At 44.5% G+C, this 15,116-nt stretch overlaps 1 protein-coding gene across 1 annotated transcript in view; it reads left to right on the plus strand.

Annotated features, from left to right (window-relative positions):
* LOC135302319 (mucin-5AC-like) overlaps positions 1-13,601 on the plus strand; it is a 32,553-nt gene extending 18,952 nt beyond the window's left edge. The window contains exons 29-36 of the mRNA XM_064422689.1: positions 1,133-8,863; positions 9,412-9,552; positions 9,758-9,978; positions 10,436-10,610; positions 11,771-11,814; positions 12,699-12,821; positions 12,920-13,018; positions 13,392-13,601. Of these exons, the coding sequence (XP_064278759.1) occupies positions 1,133-8,863; positions 9,412-9,552; positions 9,758-9,978; positions 10,436-10,610; positions 11,771-11,814; positions 12,699-12,821; positions 12,920-13,018; positions 13,392-13,601 (8,744 nt within the window). The remainder of the gene's footprint in view (positions 1-1,132; positions 8,864-9,411; positions 9,553-9,757; positions 9,979-10,435; positions 10,611-11,770; positions 11,815-12,698; positions 12,822-12,919; positions 13,019-13,391) is intronic.
* The last annotated feature ends 1,515 nt before the right edge of the window (positions 13,602-15,116 follow it).

The raw sequence follows: 15,116 nt of genomic DNA on the forward strand, positions 1-15,116 counted from the left end.
ATAATTTTACTTGAAACTATTGACTTCTGCTGGATCTGCCAGTTCACCTGGCAGCTTTAGTTGAAAAAAAATAGTTAAGGATGTAGAAATGAATACAGCATTTCTTACAAACTCAGTCTCCTCTGTTTTATCATGGTGATCCCAGGGGGAAAATTAATAGAGTTTATTAATCACTACATCCTGGAGAATCTTCTCATTTCCTTGCAAAAAACCCTAGCAGTTCTAGACCAGCTTCTGAAAACATAGACAGTTGCTGCCATTTCTTAAATTAGTGAGCAGGTAAGAAATTTAGTTTGAGGGAATGTTTAAACTATTTATAACCATTCTTTGGAACCTTTCATAATTGTGTTTAATACCCAAACCAACAGTTTCCTTCTACTTCTGGAGTACACTGCTATATTATTCCTGCAGTTAATTAATTACAATGACCAAATTCTGAGTAATTGTGAGAAACATATCCACAAAATTATACTAAAGCAAGAACTAAATATTCAAATTTAAATCTATTAAATAATGTTCATATTGAGAAAGTAGTATCTGTTCCACATTATTATCTTCATAATGCCAGGAATATGAAGTCTTATTAAAATACATGGAAAATACCTGTTAGATTATATATTTCATATATAGTATATGTGTAGTCTGTATTATAAAGTACTACATATAAAATACATATATGTTAACTATATATTTTATATTTATAAATATGTTACATGTGGTAATATTGAACTAAGTCATTAACTGGTCAAAATATTTTAAAATCTGCATGGTTACACAATTAAGTGTAAATAAATACAGAGATAATGCCAGGGAGAATAAAACCTCCTCTACTTATACCAAAGCAATTGTTTGATCTATTATCTAAGCAGTGACAAACTGTGCAAAGGATATCAGATTACCTATCTTTAGCTACAGATGTCAAAGAAACTACCTCTACAATAATAAGACAGGCAAAAAGTCAAAACCTACTTTAGAAATTAAATTTGAGACTGCTAAAGCAAGTTCATTAAAATACGATCTAATATTAAAAAATTATTTACAATAAAAAAAGGTATGGAAGATGAATCATTTCTTCCTGGAACTCTCTTTAATAAGAACAGGCAAGACTTAGGTTTCCTTCTTTAAATTACAGAAACGACAACTGCAACACCAATGACAACTGTATGTGTGAAAAATGTCTGTGTGTGGTCAGAATGGTATGACACCACTCAGCCTGAAAACAAAGAGGACAGTGGAGATTATGAAACGTATCAAAATCTCAAGGATAAAGGATACAGTGTGTGTACAAACCCAAGCGATGTTCAGTGCAGAGCCAAAGAACACCCAGATACTGAAATCACCAACCTTAACCAAACTGTAGAGTGTAGTCAAAGCAGGGGATTAATATGCAATAACCAGGACCAAGAATCTAAGCAGTGCTATAATTATGAACTCAGAATATTATGCTGCAGATACATACCGTGTTCAGAAGCACAAACTACAACAACCACAACCACAAGAGAATTCACAACTACTGCTGTAGAATCAACTCCATTTACAGTACAGACAACAATCATACCAACAACACAAAAACAAGAAAGTGAAGTAACTACAACACCAATGAGAGACCGAGAAAGAACGACGACTCAGACCGAAACGTCAGTAACAACAACAACAACATCACAATTTTCAACAACAGGGTACCAAATCACAACTACTACAGCAGAAAGCTCCACTGTGGCAACAACAGTACCTATCCCTGCCACTAGCACTGCCAGCACATCCAGGACTACCGAGAGAAGTACCACAAGAACTTCTGCAACATCTGCTCCAGGAGAAACCTCCACTGTGGCAACTCAGACTCCAACATCTCCCACTACACACCCTGATGTTAAAATAAGAACCACCACAGGCACCACGGCTGGCCCCAGCACCACGGTCTCACCCAGAGAGGGCACAACCATCATCACTACCACCACCAGCACCTCTCCCCCTGTGACTGAAGGCACAACCACCATCACCCCACCCACAACAACAGTGCCTACCCCTGCCACCAGCACTGCCAGCACCTCCAGGACCACAGCAGGAAGCACCACAAGAACCTCTGCCACCTCTGCTCCAGGAGAAACCTCCACTGTGGCAACCCAGTCTACAACATCTCCCACAACACCCTCCGAAGTTAAAATAAGAACCACCACAGTACCTATCCCTGCCACAAGCACTGCAAGCACATCCAGGACTACCGAGAGAAGTACCACAAGAACTTCTGCAACATCTGCTCCAGTTGAAACCTCCACTGTGGCAACCCAGTCTACATCTCCCACCACACCCTCCAAAGTTAAAATAAGAACCACCACAGGCACCACAGCTGGCCCCAGCACCACGGTCTCACCCAGAGAGGGCACAACCATCATCACTACCACCACCAGCACCTCTCCCACTGTGACTGAAGGTACAACCATCATCATCCCGACAACAACAAGAGTGCCCACACCAGCCACAAGCACTGCCAGCACCTCCAAGATTACCACAGCAGGAAGCACCACAATAACCTCTCCCAACTCTACTCCAGGAGAAAGCTCCACTGTGGCAACCCAGTCTACAACATCTCCCACAACACCCTCTGATGTTAAAATAAGAACAACAACAGCACCTATCCCTGCCAGCAGCACTGCCAGCACCTCCAGGACTACCGAGAGAAGTACCACAAGAGCTTCTGCAACATCTGCTCCAGGAGAAACCTCCACTGTGGCAACTCAGACTCCAGCATCTCCCACCACACACCCTGATGTTAAAATAAGAACCACCACAGGCACCACGGCTGGCCCCAGTACCGCGGTCTCACCCAGAGAGGGCACAACCATCATCACTACCACCACCAGCACCTCTCCCCCTGTGACTGAAGGTACAACCATCATCATCCCGACAACAACAAGAGTGCCCACACCAGCCACAAGCACTGCCAGCACATCCAGGACTACCGAGAGAAGTACCACAAGAGCTTCTGCCACCTCTGCTCCAGGAGAAACCTCCACTGCAGCAACCCAGACTACAACATCTCCCACAACACCCTCTGAAGTTAAAATAAGAACCACCACAGGCACCACAGCTGGTCCCAGCACCGTGGTCTCACCCAGAGAGAGCACAACCATCATCACTACCACAACCAGCACCTCTCCGCCTCAGACCGAAGGCACAACCACCATCACCCCACCCACAACAACAACTCCAGGCAACACCACTATCCGCATGTCCAATAGCACTGACAGCTGCGTGGTGGAGAGCTGTGCCTGGACACAGTGGTTTAATGTGGACTCCCCTACTCCAGGCAGCGAAAATGGAGATTTAGAGACATTTGAAAACATCCGAGCTGCTGGCTATGAGTTGTGTGAGAAGCCTCAAGACATCAAGTGCCGAGCTAAAGACTACCCTGACACAATTGTGAAAATAATGGAACAGAAATTTGACTGCAGTCTTGACAGGGGGCTTGTGTGCAGAAATAAGGATCAGACTATTAAGTACCCCACCTGCTTCGACTACGAGGTCTCAGTGCTGTGCTGTGACCGAAAACACTGCCAGACAACAGTGCCAACCGCAGGAACCACTGTAAGCACCACGACAACATACTTCCCAGCAGAAACGACCACAGTAGTAACAAAACCTGCAGGAACACCAACTGCTGCCACAACACTTCCACAGCAAGAAATGACAACCACTCTAGGAACAACAAGGACCCTCTCAACAGAAGGAACCACCATCGTCACCCCAAAACACACAGAGCCTATGAAAATACAAACCACCACAGGCAGCACGGCTGTCCCAAGCACCAAGGCTTCAGCCACAGAGGGCACAACCATCATCACTACCACCACCAGCACCTCTCCCCCTGTGACTGAAGGTACAACCATCATCATCCCGACAACAACAAGAGTGCCCACACCAGCCACTAGCACTGCAAGCACCTCCAGGACCACTGAGAGAAGTACCACAAGAGCTTCTGCCACCTCTGCTCCAGGAGAAACCTCCACTGCAGCAACCCAGCCTACATCATCTCCCACAACACCCTCCGAAGTTAAAATAAGAACCACCACAGTACCTATCCCTGCCACTAGCACTGCCAGCACATCCAGGACTACCGAGAGAAGTACCACAAGAGCTTCTGCCACCTCTGCTCCAGGAGAAACCTCCACTTTGGCAACTCAGACTCCAGCATCTCCCACCACACACCCTGATGTTAAAATAAGAACCACCACAGGCACCACGGCTGGCCCCAGCACCACGGTCTCACCCAGAGAGGGCACAACCATCATCACTACCACCACCAGCACCTCTCCCCCTGTGACTGAAGGTACAACCACCATCACCCCACCCACAACAACAGTGCCTACCCCTGCCACCAGCACTGCCAGCACCTCCAGGACCACAGCAGGAAGCACCACAAGAACCTCTGCCACCTCTGCTCCAGGAGAAACCTCCACTGCAGCAACCCAGCCTACATCATCTCCCACAACACCCTCCGAAGTTAAAATAAGAACCACCACAGTACCTATCCCTGCCACTAGCACTGCCAGCACATCCAGGACTACCGAGAGAAGTACCACAAGAACTTCTGCAACATCTGCTCCAGGAGAAACCTCCACTGTGGCAACTCAGACTCCAACATCTCCCACCACACACCCTGATGTTAAAATACGAACCACCACAGGCACCACGGCTGGCCCCAGTACCGCGGTCTCACCCAGAGAGGGCACAACCATCATCACTACCACCACCAGCACCTCTCCCCCTGTGACTGAAGGTACAACCATCATCATCCCGACAACAACAAGAGTGCCCACACCAGCCACTAGCACTGCAAGCACCTCCAGGACTACTGAGAGAAGTACCACAAGAGCTTCTGCCACCTCTGCTCCAGGAGAAACCTCCACTGCAGCAACCCAGCCTACATCATCTCCCACAACACCCTCTGAAGTTAAAATAAGAACCACCACAGTACCTATCCCTGCCACTAGCACTGCCAGCACATCCAGGACTACCGAGAGAAGTACCACAAGAACTTCTGCAACATCTGCTCCAGGAGAAACCTCCACTGTGGCAACTCAGACTCCAACATCTCCCACCACACACCCTGATGTTAAAATAAGAACCACCACAGGCACCACGGCTGGCCCCAGCACCACGGTCTCACCCAGAGAGGGCACAACCATCATCACTACCACCACCAGCACCTCTCCCCCTGTGACTGAAGGTACAACCATCATCATCCTGACAACAACAAGAGTGCCCACACCAGCCACAAGCACTGCCAGCACATCCAGGACTACCGAGAGAAGTACCACAAGAGCTTCTGCCACCTCTGCTCCAGGAGAAACCTCCACTGTGGCAACTCAGACTCCAGCATCTCCCACCACACACCCTGATGTTAAAATAAGAACCACCACAGGCACCACGGCTGGCCCCAGCACCACGGTCTCACCCAGAGAGAGCACAACCATCATCACTACCACAACCAGCACCTCTCCCCCTGTGACTGAAGGTACAACCACCATCACCCCACCCACAACAACAGTGCCTACCCCTGCCTCCAGCACTGCCAGCACCTCCAGGACCACAGCAGGAAGCACCACAAGAACCTCTGCCACCTCTGCTCCAGGAGAAACCTCCACTGCAGCAACCCAGCCTACATCATCTCCCACAACACCCTCCGAAGTTAAAATAAGAACCACCACAGTACCTATCCCTGCCACTAGCACTGCCAGCACATCCAGGACTACCGAGAGAAGTACCACAAGAACTTCTGCAACATCTGCTCCAGGAGAAACCTCCACTGTGGCAACTCAGACTCCAACATCTCCCACCACACACCCTGATGTTAAAATACGAACCACCACAGGCACCACGGCTGGCCCCAGTACCGCGGTCTCACCCAGAGAGGGCACAACCATCATCACTACCACCACCAGCACCTCTCCCCCTGTGACTGAAGGTACAACCATCATCATCCCGACAACAACAAGAGTGCCCACACCAGCCACTAACACTGCAAGCACCTCCAGGACTACTGAGAGAAGTACCACAAGAGCTTCTGCCACCTCTGCTCCAGGAGAAACCTCCACTGCAGCAACCCAGCCTACATCATCTCCCACTACACCCTCCGAAGTTAAAATAAGAACCACCACAGTACCTATCCCTGCCACTAGCACTGCCAGCACATCCAGGACTACCGAGAGAAGTACCACAAGAACTTCTGCAACATCTGCTCCAGGAGAAACCTCCACTGTGGCAACTCAGACTCCAACATCTCCCACCACACACCCTGATGTTAAAATAAGAACCACCACAGGCACCACGGCTGGCCCCAGCACCACGGTCTCACCCAGAGAGGGCACAACCATCATCACTACCACCACCAGCACCTCTCCCCCTGTGACTGAAGGTACAACCATCATCATCCCGACAACAACAAGAGTGCCCACACCTGCCACAAGCACTGCCAGCACATCCAGGACTACCGAGAGAAGTACCACAAGAGCTTCTGCCACCTCTGCTCCAGGAGAAACCTCCACTGCAGCAACCCAGCCTACATCATCTCCCACAACACCCTCCGAAGTTAAAATAAGAACCACCACAGTACCTATCCCTGCCACTAGCACTGCCAGCACATCCAGGACTACCGAGAGAAGTACCACAAGAACTTCTGCAACATCTGCTCCAGGAGAAACCTCCACTGTGGCAACTCAGACTCCAACATCTCCCACCACACACCCTGATGTTAAAATAAGAACCACCACAGGCACCACGGCTGGCCCCAGCACCACGGTCTCACCCAGAGAGGGCACAACCATCATCACTACCACCACCAGCACCTCTCCCCCTGTGACTGAAGGTACAACCATCATCATCCCGACAACAACAAGAGTGCCCACACCAGCCACAAGCACTGCCAGCACATCCAGGACTACCGAGAGAAGTACCACAAGAGCTTCTGCCACCTCTGCTCCAGGAGAAACCTCCACTGTGGCAACTCAGACTCCAGCATCTCCCACCACACACCCTGATGTTAAAATAAGAACCACCACAGGCACCACGGCTGGCCCCAGCACCACGGTCTCACCCAGAGAGGGCACAACCATCATCACTACCACCACCAGCACCTCTCCCCCTGTGACTGAAGGTACAACCACCATCACCCCACCCACAACAACAGTGCCTACCCCTGCCTCCAGCACTGCCAGCACCTCCAGGACCACAGCAGGAAGCACCACAAGAACCTCTGCCACCTCTGCTCCAGGAGAAACCTCCACTGCAGCAACCCAGCCTACATCATCTCCCACAACACCCTCCGAAGTTAAAATAAGAACCACCACAGTACCTATCCCTGCCACTAGCACTGCCAGCACATCCAGGACTACCGAGAGAAGTACCACAAGAACTTCTGCAACATCTGCTCCAGGAGAAACCTCCACTGTGGCAACTCAGACTCCAACATCTCCCACCACACACCCTGATGTTAAAATAAGAACCACCACAGGCACCACGGCTGGCCCCAGCACCACGGTCTCACCCAGAGAGGGCACAACCATCATCACTACCACCACCAGCACCTCTCCCCCTGTGACTGAAGGTACAACCATCATCATCCCGACAACAACAAGAGTGCCCACACCAGCCACAAGCACTGCCAGCACATCCAGGACTACCGAGAGAAGTACCACAAGAGCTTCTGCCACCTCTGCTCCAGGAGAAACCTCCACTGTGGCAACTCAGACTCCAGCATCTCCCACCACACACCCTGATGTTAAAACAAGAACCACCACAGGCACCACGGCTGGCCCCAGCACCATGGTCTCACCCAGAGAGGGCACAACCATCATCACTACCACCACCAGCACCTCTCCCCCTGTGACTGAAGGTACAACCACCATCACCCCACCCACAACAACAGTGCCTACCCCTGCCTCCAGCACTGCCAGCACCTCCAGGACCACAGCAGGAAGCACCACAAGAACCTCTGCCACCTCTGCTCCAGGAGAAACCTCCACTGCAGCAACCCAGCCTACATCATCTCCCACAACACCCTCCGAAGTTAAAATAAGAACCACCACAGTACCTATCCCTGCCACTAGCACTGCCAGCACATCCAGGACTACCGAGAGAAGTACCACAAGAACTTCTGCAACATCTGCTCCAGGAGAAACCTCCACTGTGGCAACTCAGACTCCAGCATCTCCCACCACACACCCTGATGTTAAAATAAGAACCACCACAGGCACCACGGCTGGCCCCAGCACCACGGTCTCACCCAGAGAGGGCACAACCATCATCACTACCACCACCAGCACCTCTCCCCCTGTGACTGAAGGTACAACCACCATCACCCCACCCACAACAACAGTGCCTACCCCTGCCTCCAGCACTGCCAGCACCTCCAGGACCACAGCAGGAAGCACCACAAGAACCTCTGCCACCTCTGCTCCAGGAGAAACCTCCACTGCAGCAACCCAGCCTACATCATCTCCCACAACACCCTCCGAAGTTAAAATAAGAACCACCACAGTACCTATCCCTGCCACTAGCACTGCCAGCACATCCAGGACTACCGAGAGAAGTACCACAAGAACTTCTGCAACATCTGCTCCAGGAGAAACCTCCACTGTGGCAACTCAGACTCCAACATCTCCCACCACACACCCTGATGTTAAAATAAGAACCACCACAGGCACCACAGCTGGCCCCAGCAGCATGGCCTCAGCTAGTGAGGGCACAACCATCATCACTACCACCACTAGCACTGTCTTCACTTCACCTGAAATAACATTAATAACCACTTCTGGCCCCTCAGCTGCGTTCACTACCACTCTTCCTCAGTCTGGAAGTACTCCAGGTAAAGTCTTATAACATTCTTCTGTCCTCCTGTAGAAAATACCACTCTAACAGTTTTCTTGAACACCACTGTCAGCCCATGTATGTCCTTGTATACTTTTTATAATTTTACAAGAATCATTTTCTTTAGACCAACATTCGTATGTGTGTTGTGTTGCTTCTTTCCCTAAACCAGTCTGTGATTATATTAACCTATGACCATTTCTATTTGTTAAAAAACATGAAAAAAATTTAAATCAATCTCCCCCTTTTTTGCTAGTATTTATATTTGTCAGCTTAGTTAACTTCGTAGTATTAATACTTACTTAAAAAGTTGAAACTTTTCAAAACTTTAGAGGTAAATCTTGTCAGATTTGCCAAAGGCCAGATGTTATTCAATGTCCAATGAAAAAATTTCCATAATCTCCAGTTATGAATAGGTCAAATATTTGAATACAAGAAACATGTTCAGTTGGTTTGCCAGAACGTTGAATAGACTTCTCGAAGATGTTAAAATTATTAGATCAAAATCCTGTACCCGCAAACTAAATTATTACTTGTATTCAACAGCAGCTTTAACTGGTACATCACAATCAAGTCATGTTACAACAAGCACTCCTGCAACCTTCAGTTCTTCCACCAGTACATCTGTTACATCCAGCAAAATACCTCCATGCTTTTGTCATGTGTTTGAAACTTTATTTTCTCCTGGTAAGTGTCTTATTTTACAATTATAAAAAATTTCATAAGCAATATGAACTCCTAAGACTCTATTCAATTAAACATAACAACTCAAAATCATCTAAACACAGAATATTTTATACATGAATACACTTAAGATTTTTACAATATTTTCTTGGTTTTTCTCCCTATGTGTTTTCATTCTTGTAATTTCTCTTCCAATTTTCATCTGCAGGGGAAGTGGTATACAACAGAACAGATAGAGCTGGCTGTAATTTTTATGCACTTTGCAGCAAAGAATGTGAGATTGAGCCCTTCTATGGGCCATGTCCTGTGACAACTCCTGCTCCTTCAGTCGCCCCCTCAACTACATCACAAGCTGCCTCACCAACCACAGCAACAACCACCACAACTTCAGTAGAAAGAAACTGCACTGATGTCAACCCTGCACGAAAGGTGGTTCCCCTCCCTACTTTCTAATACACCACTGTTGCAAAACCAGACCAATTTCTGTCCTTTAACAGCCAATTTAAATCAACCTCTATGTAGCTCAATAACAAAGTTGGTCATGTAACAAGTGACCTGAGACCTCACAATTATTTAACCTGGCATTACCAGACTTTGAAGTAATCTCTTGGTGGAAAAGCTCACTAAGACCATGGCAAAGACTTTTGGTTTTAATAAAAGACATTTACATTTCATAGACGTAAGTAGACTAGCTGTGAAATGTAAAATACCATTCTTTTTATGCAAAAGAAAATTCTGTGGTTATTCTTAGCATACCTGTTCTTAAATGATGTGCTAAAACAACTCAAATCTGAATTTTCTACTAATTTTGAGAGTATATCATAGGTTAAAACTAAACAACTAGCATGAAGGAGCATTTAAGAATAAATAATTTACATATTTTCAGCCTGGAGAGGAGTGGATAGATGAATGCCAGAAGTGTGTCTGTGACTCCCTCACTGCTACTGTGCAATGCCAGCCACTCCCATGCCAAACAGCTCAGCAAACAATTTGTGACCTAGGATTTGTTCCCATGGCTGTACTACCACAAAAAGACCCATGTTGTCCTGCATTTGAATGCCGTAAGTATTAAAAATACATGTATAAATAGCACTCCAGTAATTTACATTTGCACTTCCATTAATACCTAAGGAAGTTCTAATGTATAGAATAACAGCAAAATATTTCTTAAATTTTTCTGTCTCAGTGAACACACAATGATTTTTGCTAAATATGCATTGAAGCTTTGTTTAAAAAAATAATGTTATTTTCATTTAACTTTGATGAGAGAATGGGTGGGAGAGCAGAATAATATTTTGAACATTCGCTGGTCTATGTAGCTCAACTATCTTTGTACCTATAATTATAAATGTTATCAATGCATCTTTTCATGTTATTAATGGAACGTTGGAGCACATTAACATCAACCTAAATGCAACTAAACTAAGATGCATAAATACCAGAATAAGCCACAAAAAAGCTTAACAGTGAACTACAAGACCAAGTAACAGGAAGCAATAGTAAATTGTAAAGCAAAGTAAATTGTAATCAGTAACTGAATGCACAGTGTATGAAAAGTAATAATTATACTTACACTCTTGCCAGATCCTCATGAAAATAAAAAAATCCTACAGTTATATCAGTTTATTTATAAATATACATTTTTATATACATATATTTTATGTACATATACTTGTGCAATAGACTAAAAAGAAAAAAGTACCCATAAATTAAGCCTGAAAAAGGAAAGTCAAAACAAAGGAACAGGAAAGTTTAAAGCATTACTGTGAAAGACATAGATGGGTTCTGCCATGTTGTCAGATTTACGTTAGGTAGGAATATCTTTTTCCACAGGGTCAATCTTCTATACAAGCCATGTTTTGAAAGGTCATATAGAATCAATAACTGAAGCATCTTTGTTTATCACTTGGAGGCTGAGGGTTCCCAGAGGAAACAACTAATTTAATTTGAATTGAACCAGATATTGAAAGGGCAGAAAAGGGATTTTTCAGGCATAGCTTGAGTTTCAAGCCATTTCTCTCCACCTCTGCCAGCTGATTTTAATGACGAAACTTTACTTAAACATTCAGCTACACTACATATGAAGTCTAAGTACATAGGGGGATTGAATTCAATTTTTCAGTACTCTCTGCATTACTAACAAAACCTGATAACATCTTGACCTCTCAGGAAGACTCACAATTTGAGTTATTCTGAATTTATTTTTTGTTTTGTTTTTTAGAACCAATACCTGATGTCTGTGTGATTAATGGAACATTGTACACGGTAAGAATGATATAGCAGTATATTGCTGGAAGTGAAAACTACATCCTTTCTACCAAAATAAGTCTTTGAGAAAGTTCTTTACCCAGTACATGCTTTTGGGGGTTTTTCTCTGTTGCCCTTAACTGGACATTGTTTGGGTATTTTAAAGTCAAAATCAAATTTGTCACAGAAGTCTTCCTCATCTAATAGTATAAAAGCAGAATGTACCATTTTTAGTGATGTACTTTCTTTTTAAGCTTCCTCTCACTTCTGTAATTAATGACTTTGCCAGACAATCTGATGAATAGCCCAAATTCAATTGCTCTTTGAAATAAACCCAGAACACCTTAAAAATCCCAAAGTTAACATTTTTTATTTAATTGATACCTAAACCCTTTTGCTAAAATTGGTGCTTAGGTCATTAACTTGTAATTTAAATATTAGCACTGGAATCTTTGGGGATACATTTCAGAAAGACTAAAATTCATATGCAAATTTAGATGTCTGCTTATGTATCTGCATATGTAAAGGCCTATTTTAATCCCTGCTTTTAAATTAAAATTGTTTTACAACCACTGAACATACCTTATAGAGGAAAAAATATTCTTAAATGAAGCATTAAAAAGCTGGTAAAAAAATTAGCCAGTACAAACCAATCTTAATTTAATTAATTTACTGCTCCCTTTTACATTGCTTCATTTAGTTTCCTCTTAATGTGAGCTTTCCTGCAAGGCATAAAGCCAAAAAAATCTACATTCATAGAGAATTTGAGAACTGTCATACTTGAGTTTCAGCAACCTTAGTGGTTCTCAGCAATGCTTTCAACTCTGCCTTTATATTATATTGAAACTGTTGGCATTTGAATGTTTTTTTCATTTTTTTTTTTTTCCTTCCCTGTCTTGCAGGTTGGAAAGTCAGTAGTAATTGATTCATGTAAGAAGTGCACCTGCAGTTCTGAGAAGGATCCAGAGACTAATGCAAACATTATGCATTGTGAAACAGTTCAGTGTGAGACATCGTGCCCGCTGGTGAGTTCAGTTCTCTAGGCTGCCCAGTCAGCTACAGCAAGACTAGAATTCTCCATCCCCAATTCAACATACTTTCTCCTTCATGTCTTTCTGGGCAGGGTTACCAGTACATGACTGAGGAAGGAGAGTGCTGTGGGAAGTGTATTGAAGTAGCTTGCAAAGTCAAACTCAGAAACAACACTGTTCATGTGCTCAATGTAAGTATTCCTTTCATTTTCAGATCTATCTGTTAGCCCATACAAGGTAGAACAGCTAAGTGTCAACTCATGTCCCTCACTGGTAAAAATAAAATACTGAAATTACTCTGAAAAAACAATGTATCAGCTTTCTGAGTTGAACATTATTTAGAATCAAATTCTTGATTTTTATGACTAATGGTTTCTAACTTACGGTATAAGGAGCCAGGATTTAAACTTTCAAGCTAGCTACAGTTTGTAGAATTTAATTTTTGCCACTTGAAAGAAGTTCAGAAGCATCTGAGAATCTTTGAGGAGTGAGAACTTAATCAGCTCAGACATACTTGATGACAATTAAAAAAAAAAAACTTCTGCTTTTCTTATAAAATCTTAGGTTAACGAGATCCTGCCACTTGATCAGTGCAGCCACTACAAATGTGAAAAAATTGAAGATCAATTTGTTGCAGTGGAAACTAAAAGAGTATGCCCTGAGTACGACCCCACAGAGTGCGATCCTGTAAGTTTTAGCAGTCTTTCATTGACTCAATTCAGTTTAAATGAACAAGGAGGGACAAGGAAGACTACAGCAAATCACTTCCACTGAGGTTGCAGGAATGTCTTTAGAATGAAACTAGGCTTGTTCTGTGATTGATAATAAGAAAAGCGTTGTATTTTCTTATGAGGCTACAAGTATTGAAGACTCCTATGGTGAGGACAGTAAGTCATCTATTGTTTCATTCAGGGTTCATCCCAGAGAAGCCTTCTGCCCAGTATGTGTAGTGCTAACTAATATTCTTATATTTTACTCATGATTTTCATCCATGTACTAATACAAATCCTTCTTCTTTTACAAAGGATGAAACAGAGATTACATCTGATGGCTGCTGCAAAATATGTAAATGTAAGTAATGCTGTGTTTATGTGTTCTGCCTGAAGAGCACTATACTCTAAGCACTATACTTACTAACCTGTAACTATCTTTGAGTGAATGGAAGGATTCTTCACTCACCCTGTTTTCACATAGTCTATTTAAGAAGATCCTCTGTTTTAATCTTTATTAAAAAGAAAAATGCCTTTTTTTTTTTTCTTAATACTGAATAGTACAAATCAAACCAGCAATACTCAGGCCTCTGCATTATCTTCCAAATGCACTTTACAGCCAAAATCAAAGAGTAATCTGACAACTCCATATACATTACACAGTACCTATCCCATCACTTACTGCAGATTTTCAGTAATCGGACATCAAGCACTTTGAAACTGGTTTACAATTCCTTTAATTCAGAACTAAAGAACTGAAGTATATTTTCTCTCCTCCCCTTTTTTTATGAAGCTAAAACCTGCAAGCCTTACACCAAGGAAACTGTGATCAGCCATGCTGACTGTGAGTCTTCTGAACCTGTTCAGCTGTCATATTGTGAAGGAAGTTGTCCTGGCTCCTCAATGTAAGTTCTAAAAGTTCATTTAAAATCTCTATGGCTTCCTTTATCTGGTTTGTCAAGTTAATTTATCACCCAAGGGTACTGAGGTTGCTGGAGAAGGTGCTTACAAAGCCAGTTTCTGTAATTTGTCAGCAGTCTGGTTGACTATGGAGCTCCCAGGGAAGTTCAGGCCCGTCTGCCTGACCTTGGTGCCAGGGAAGGACGTGAAACAAATTATCTTGAGTGTGATCACTGAGTACATACAGGGTAAAAAGGGGATCAGGCCCAGCCAGGATGGGTATGGGAAGGCAGCTGCTGCTTGACCAACCTGATCTCCTTCTAGGACAGGGTGACCCACTTAGGGGATGAGGAAAAGGCTGTGGATGTTGTCTACAAAGACTTCTATAAAGTTTTTGACAGCACTTCCCACAGCATTTCCCTGGAGAAGCTGGGAACTCACAGCTTGCACAGGTGGACTGTTTACTGCATAAAAACCTGTTCACTGCCTGGATGGCCAGGCCCAGAGGGTGGTGTCAGTGGTTACCCCAGCAGAGGGATGGTCACCAGTGGTGTTTCCTGGGGCTCAGTGTTGCAGCCAGTCCTGCTGCATATCTTTATCAGTAATTGTGTGAGGTTCAGTGCTGTGTCCTGCCCTTGGGTCACAACAACCCCAGCCAGTGCTACAGGCTGGGGCAGAG

This window comes from Passer domesticus, chromosome 6 (genome assembly GCF_036417665.1).
Source record: "Passer domesticus isolate bPasDom1 chromosome 6, bPasDom1.hap1, whole genome shotgun sequence".
Classification (NCBI taxonomy): domain Eukaryota; kingdom Metazoa; phylum Chordata; class Aves; order Passeriformes; family Passeridae; genus Passer; species Passer domesticus.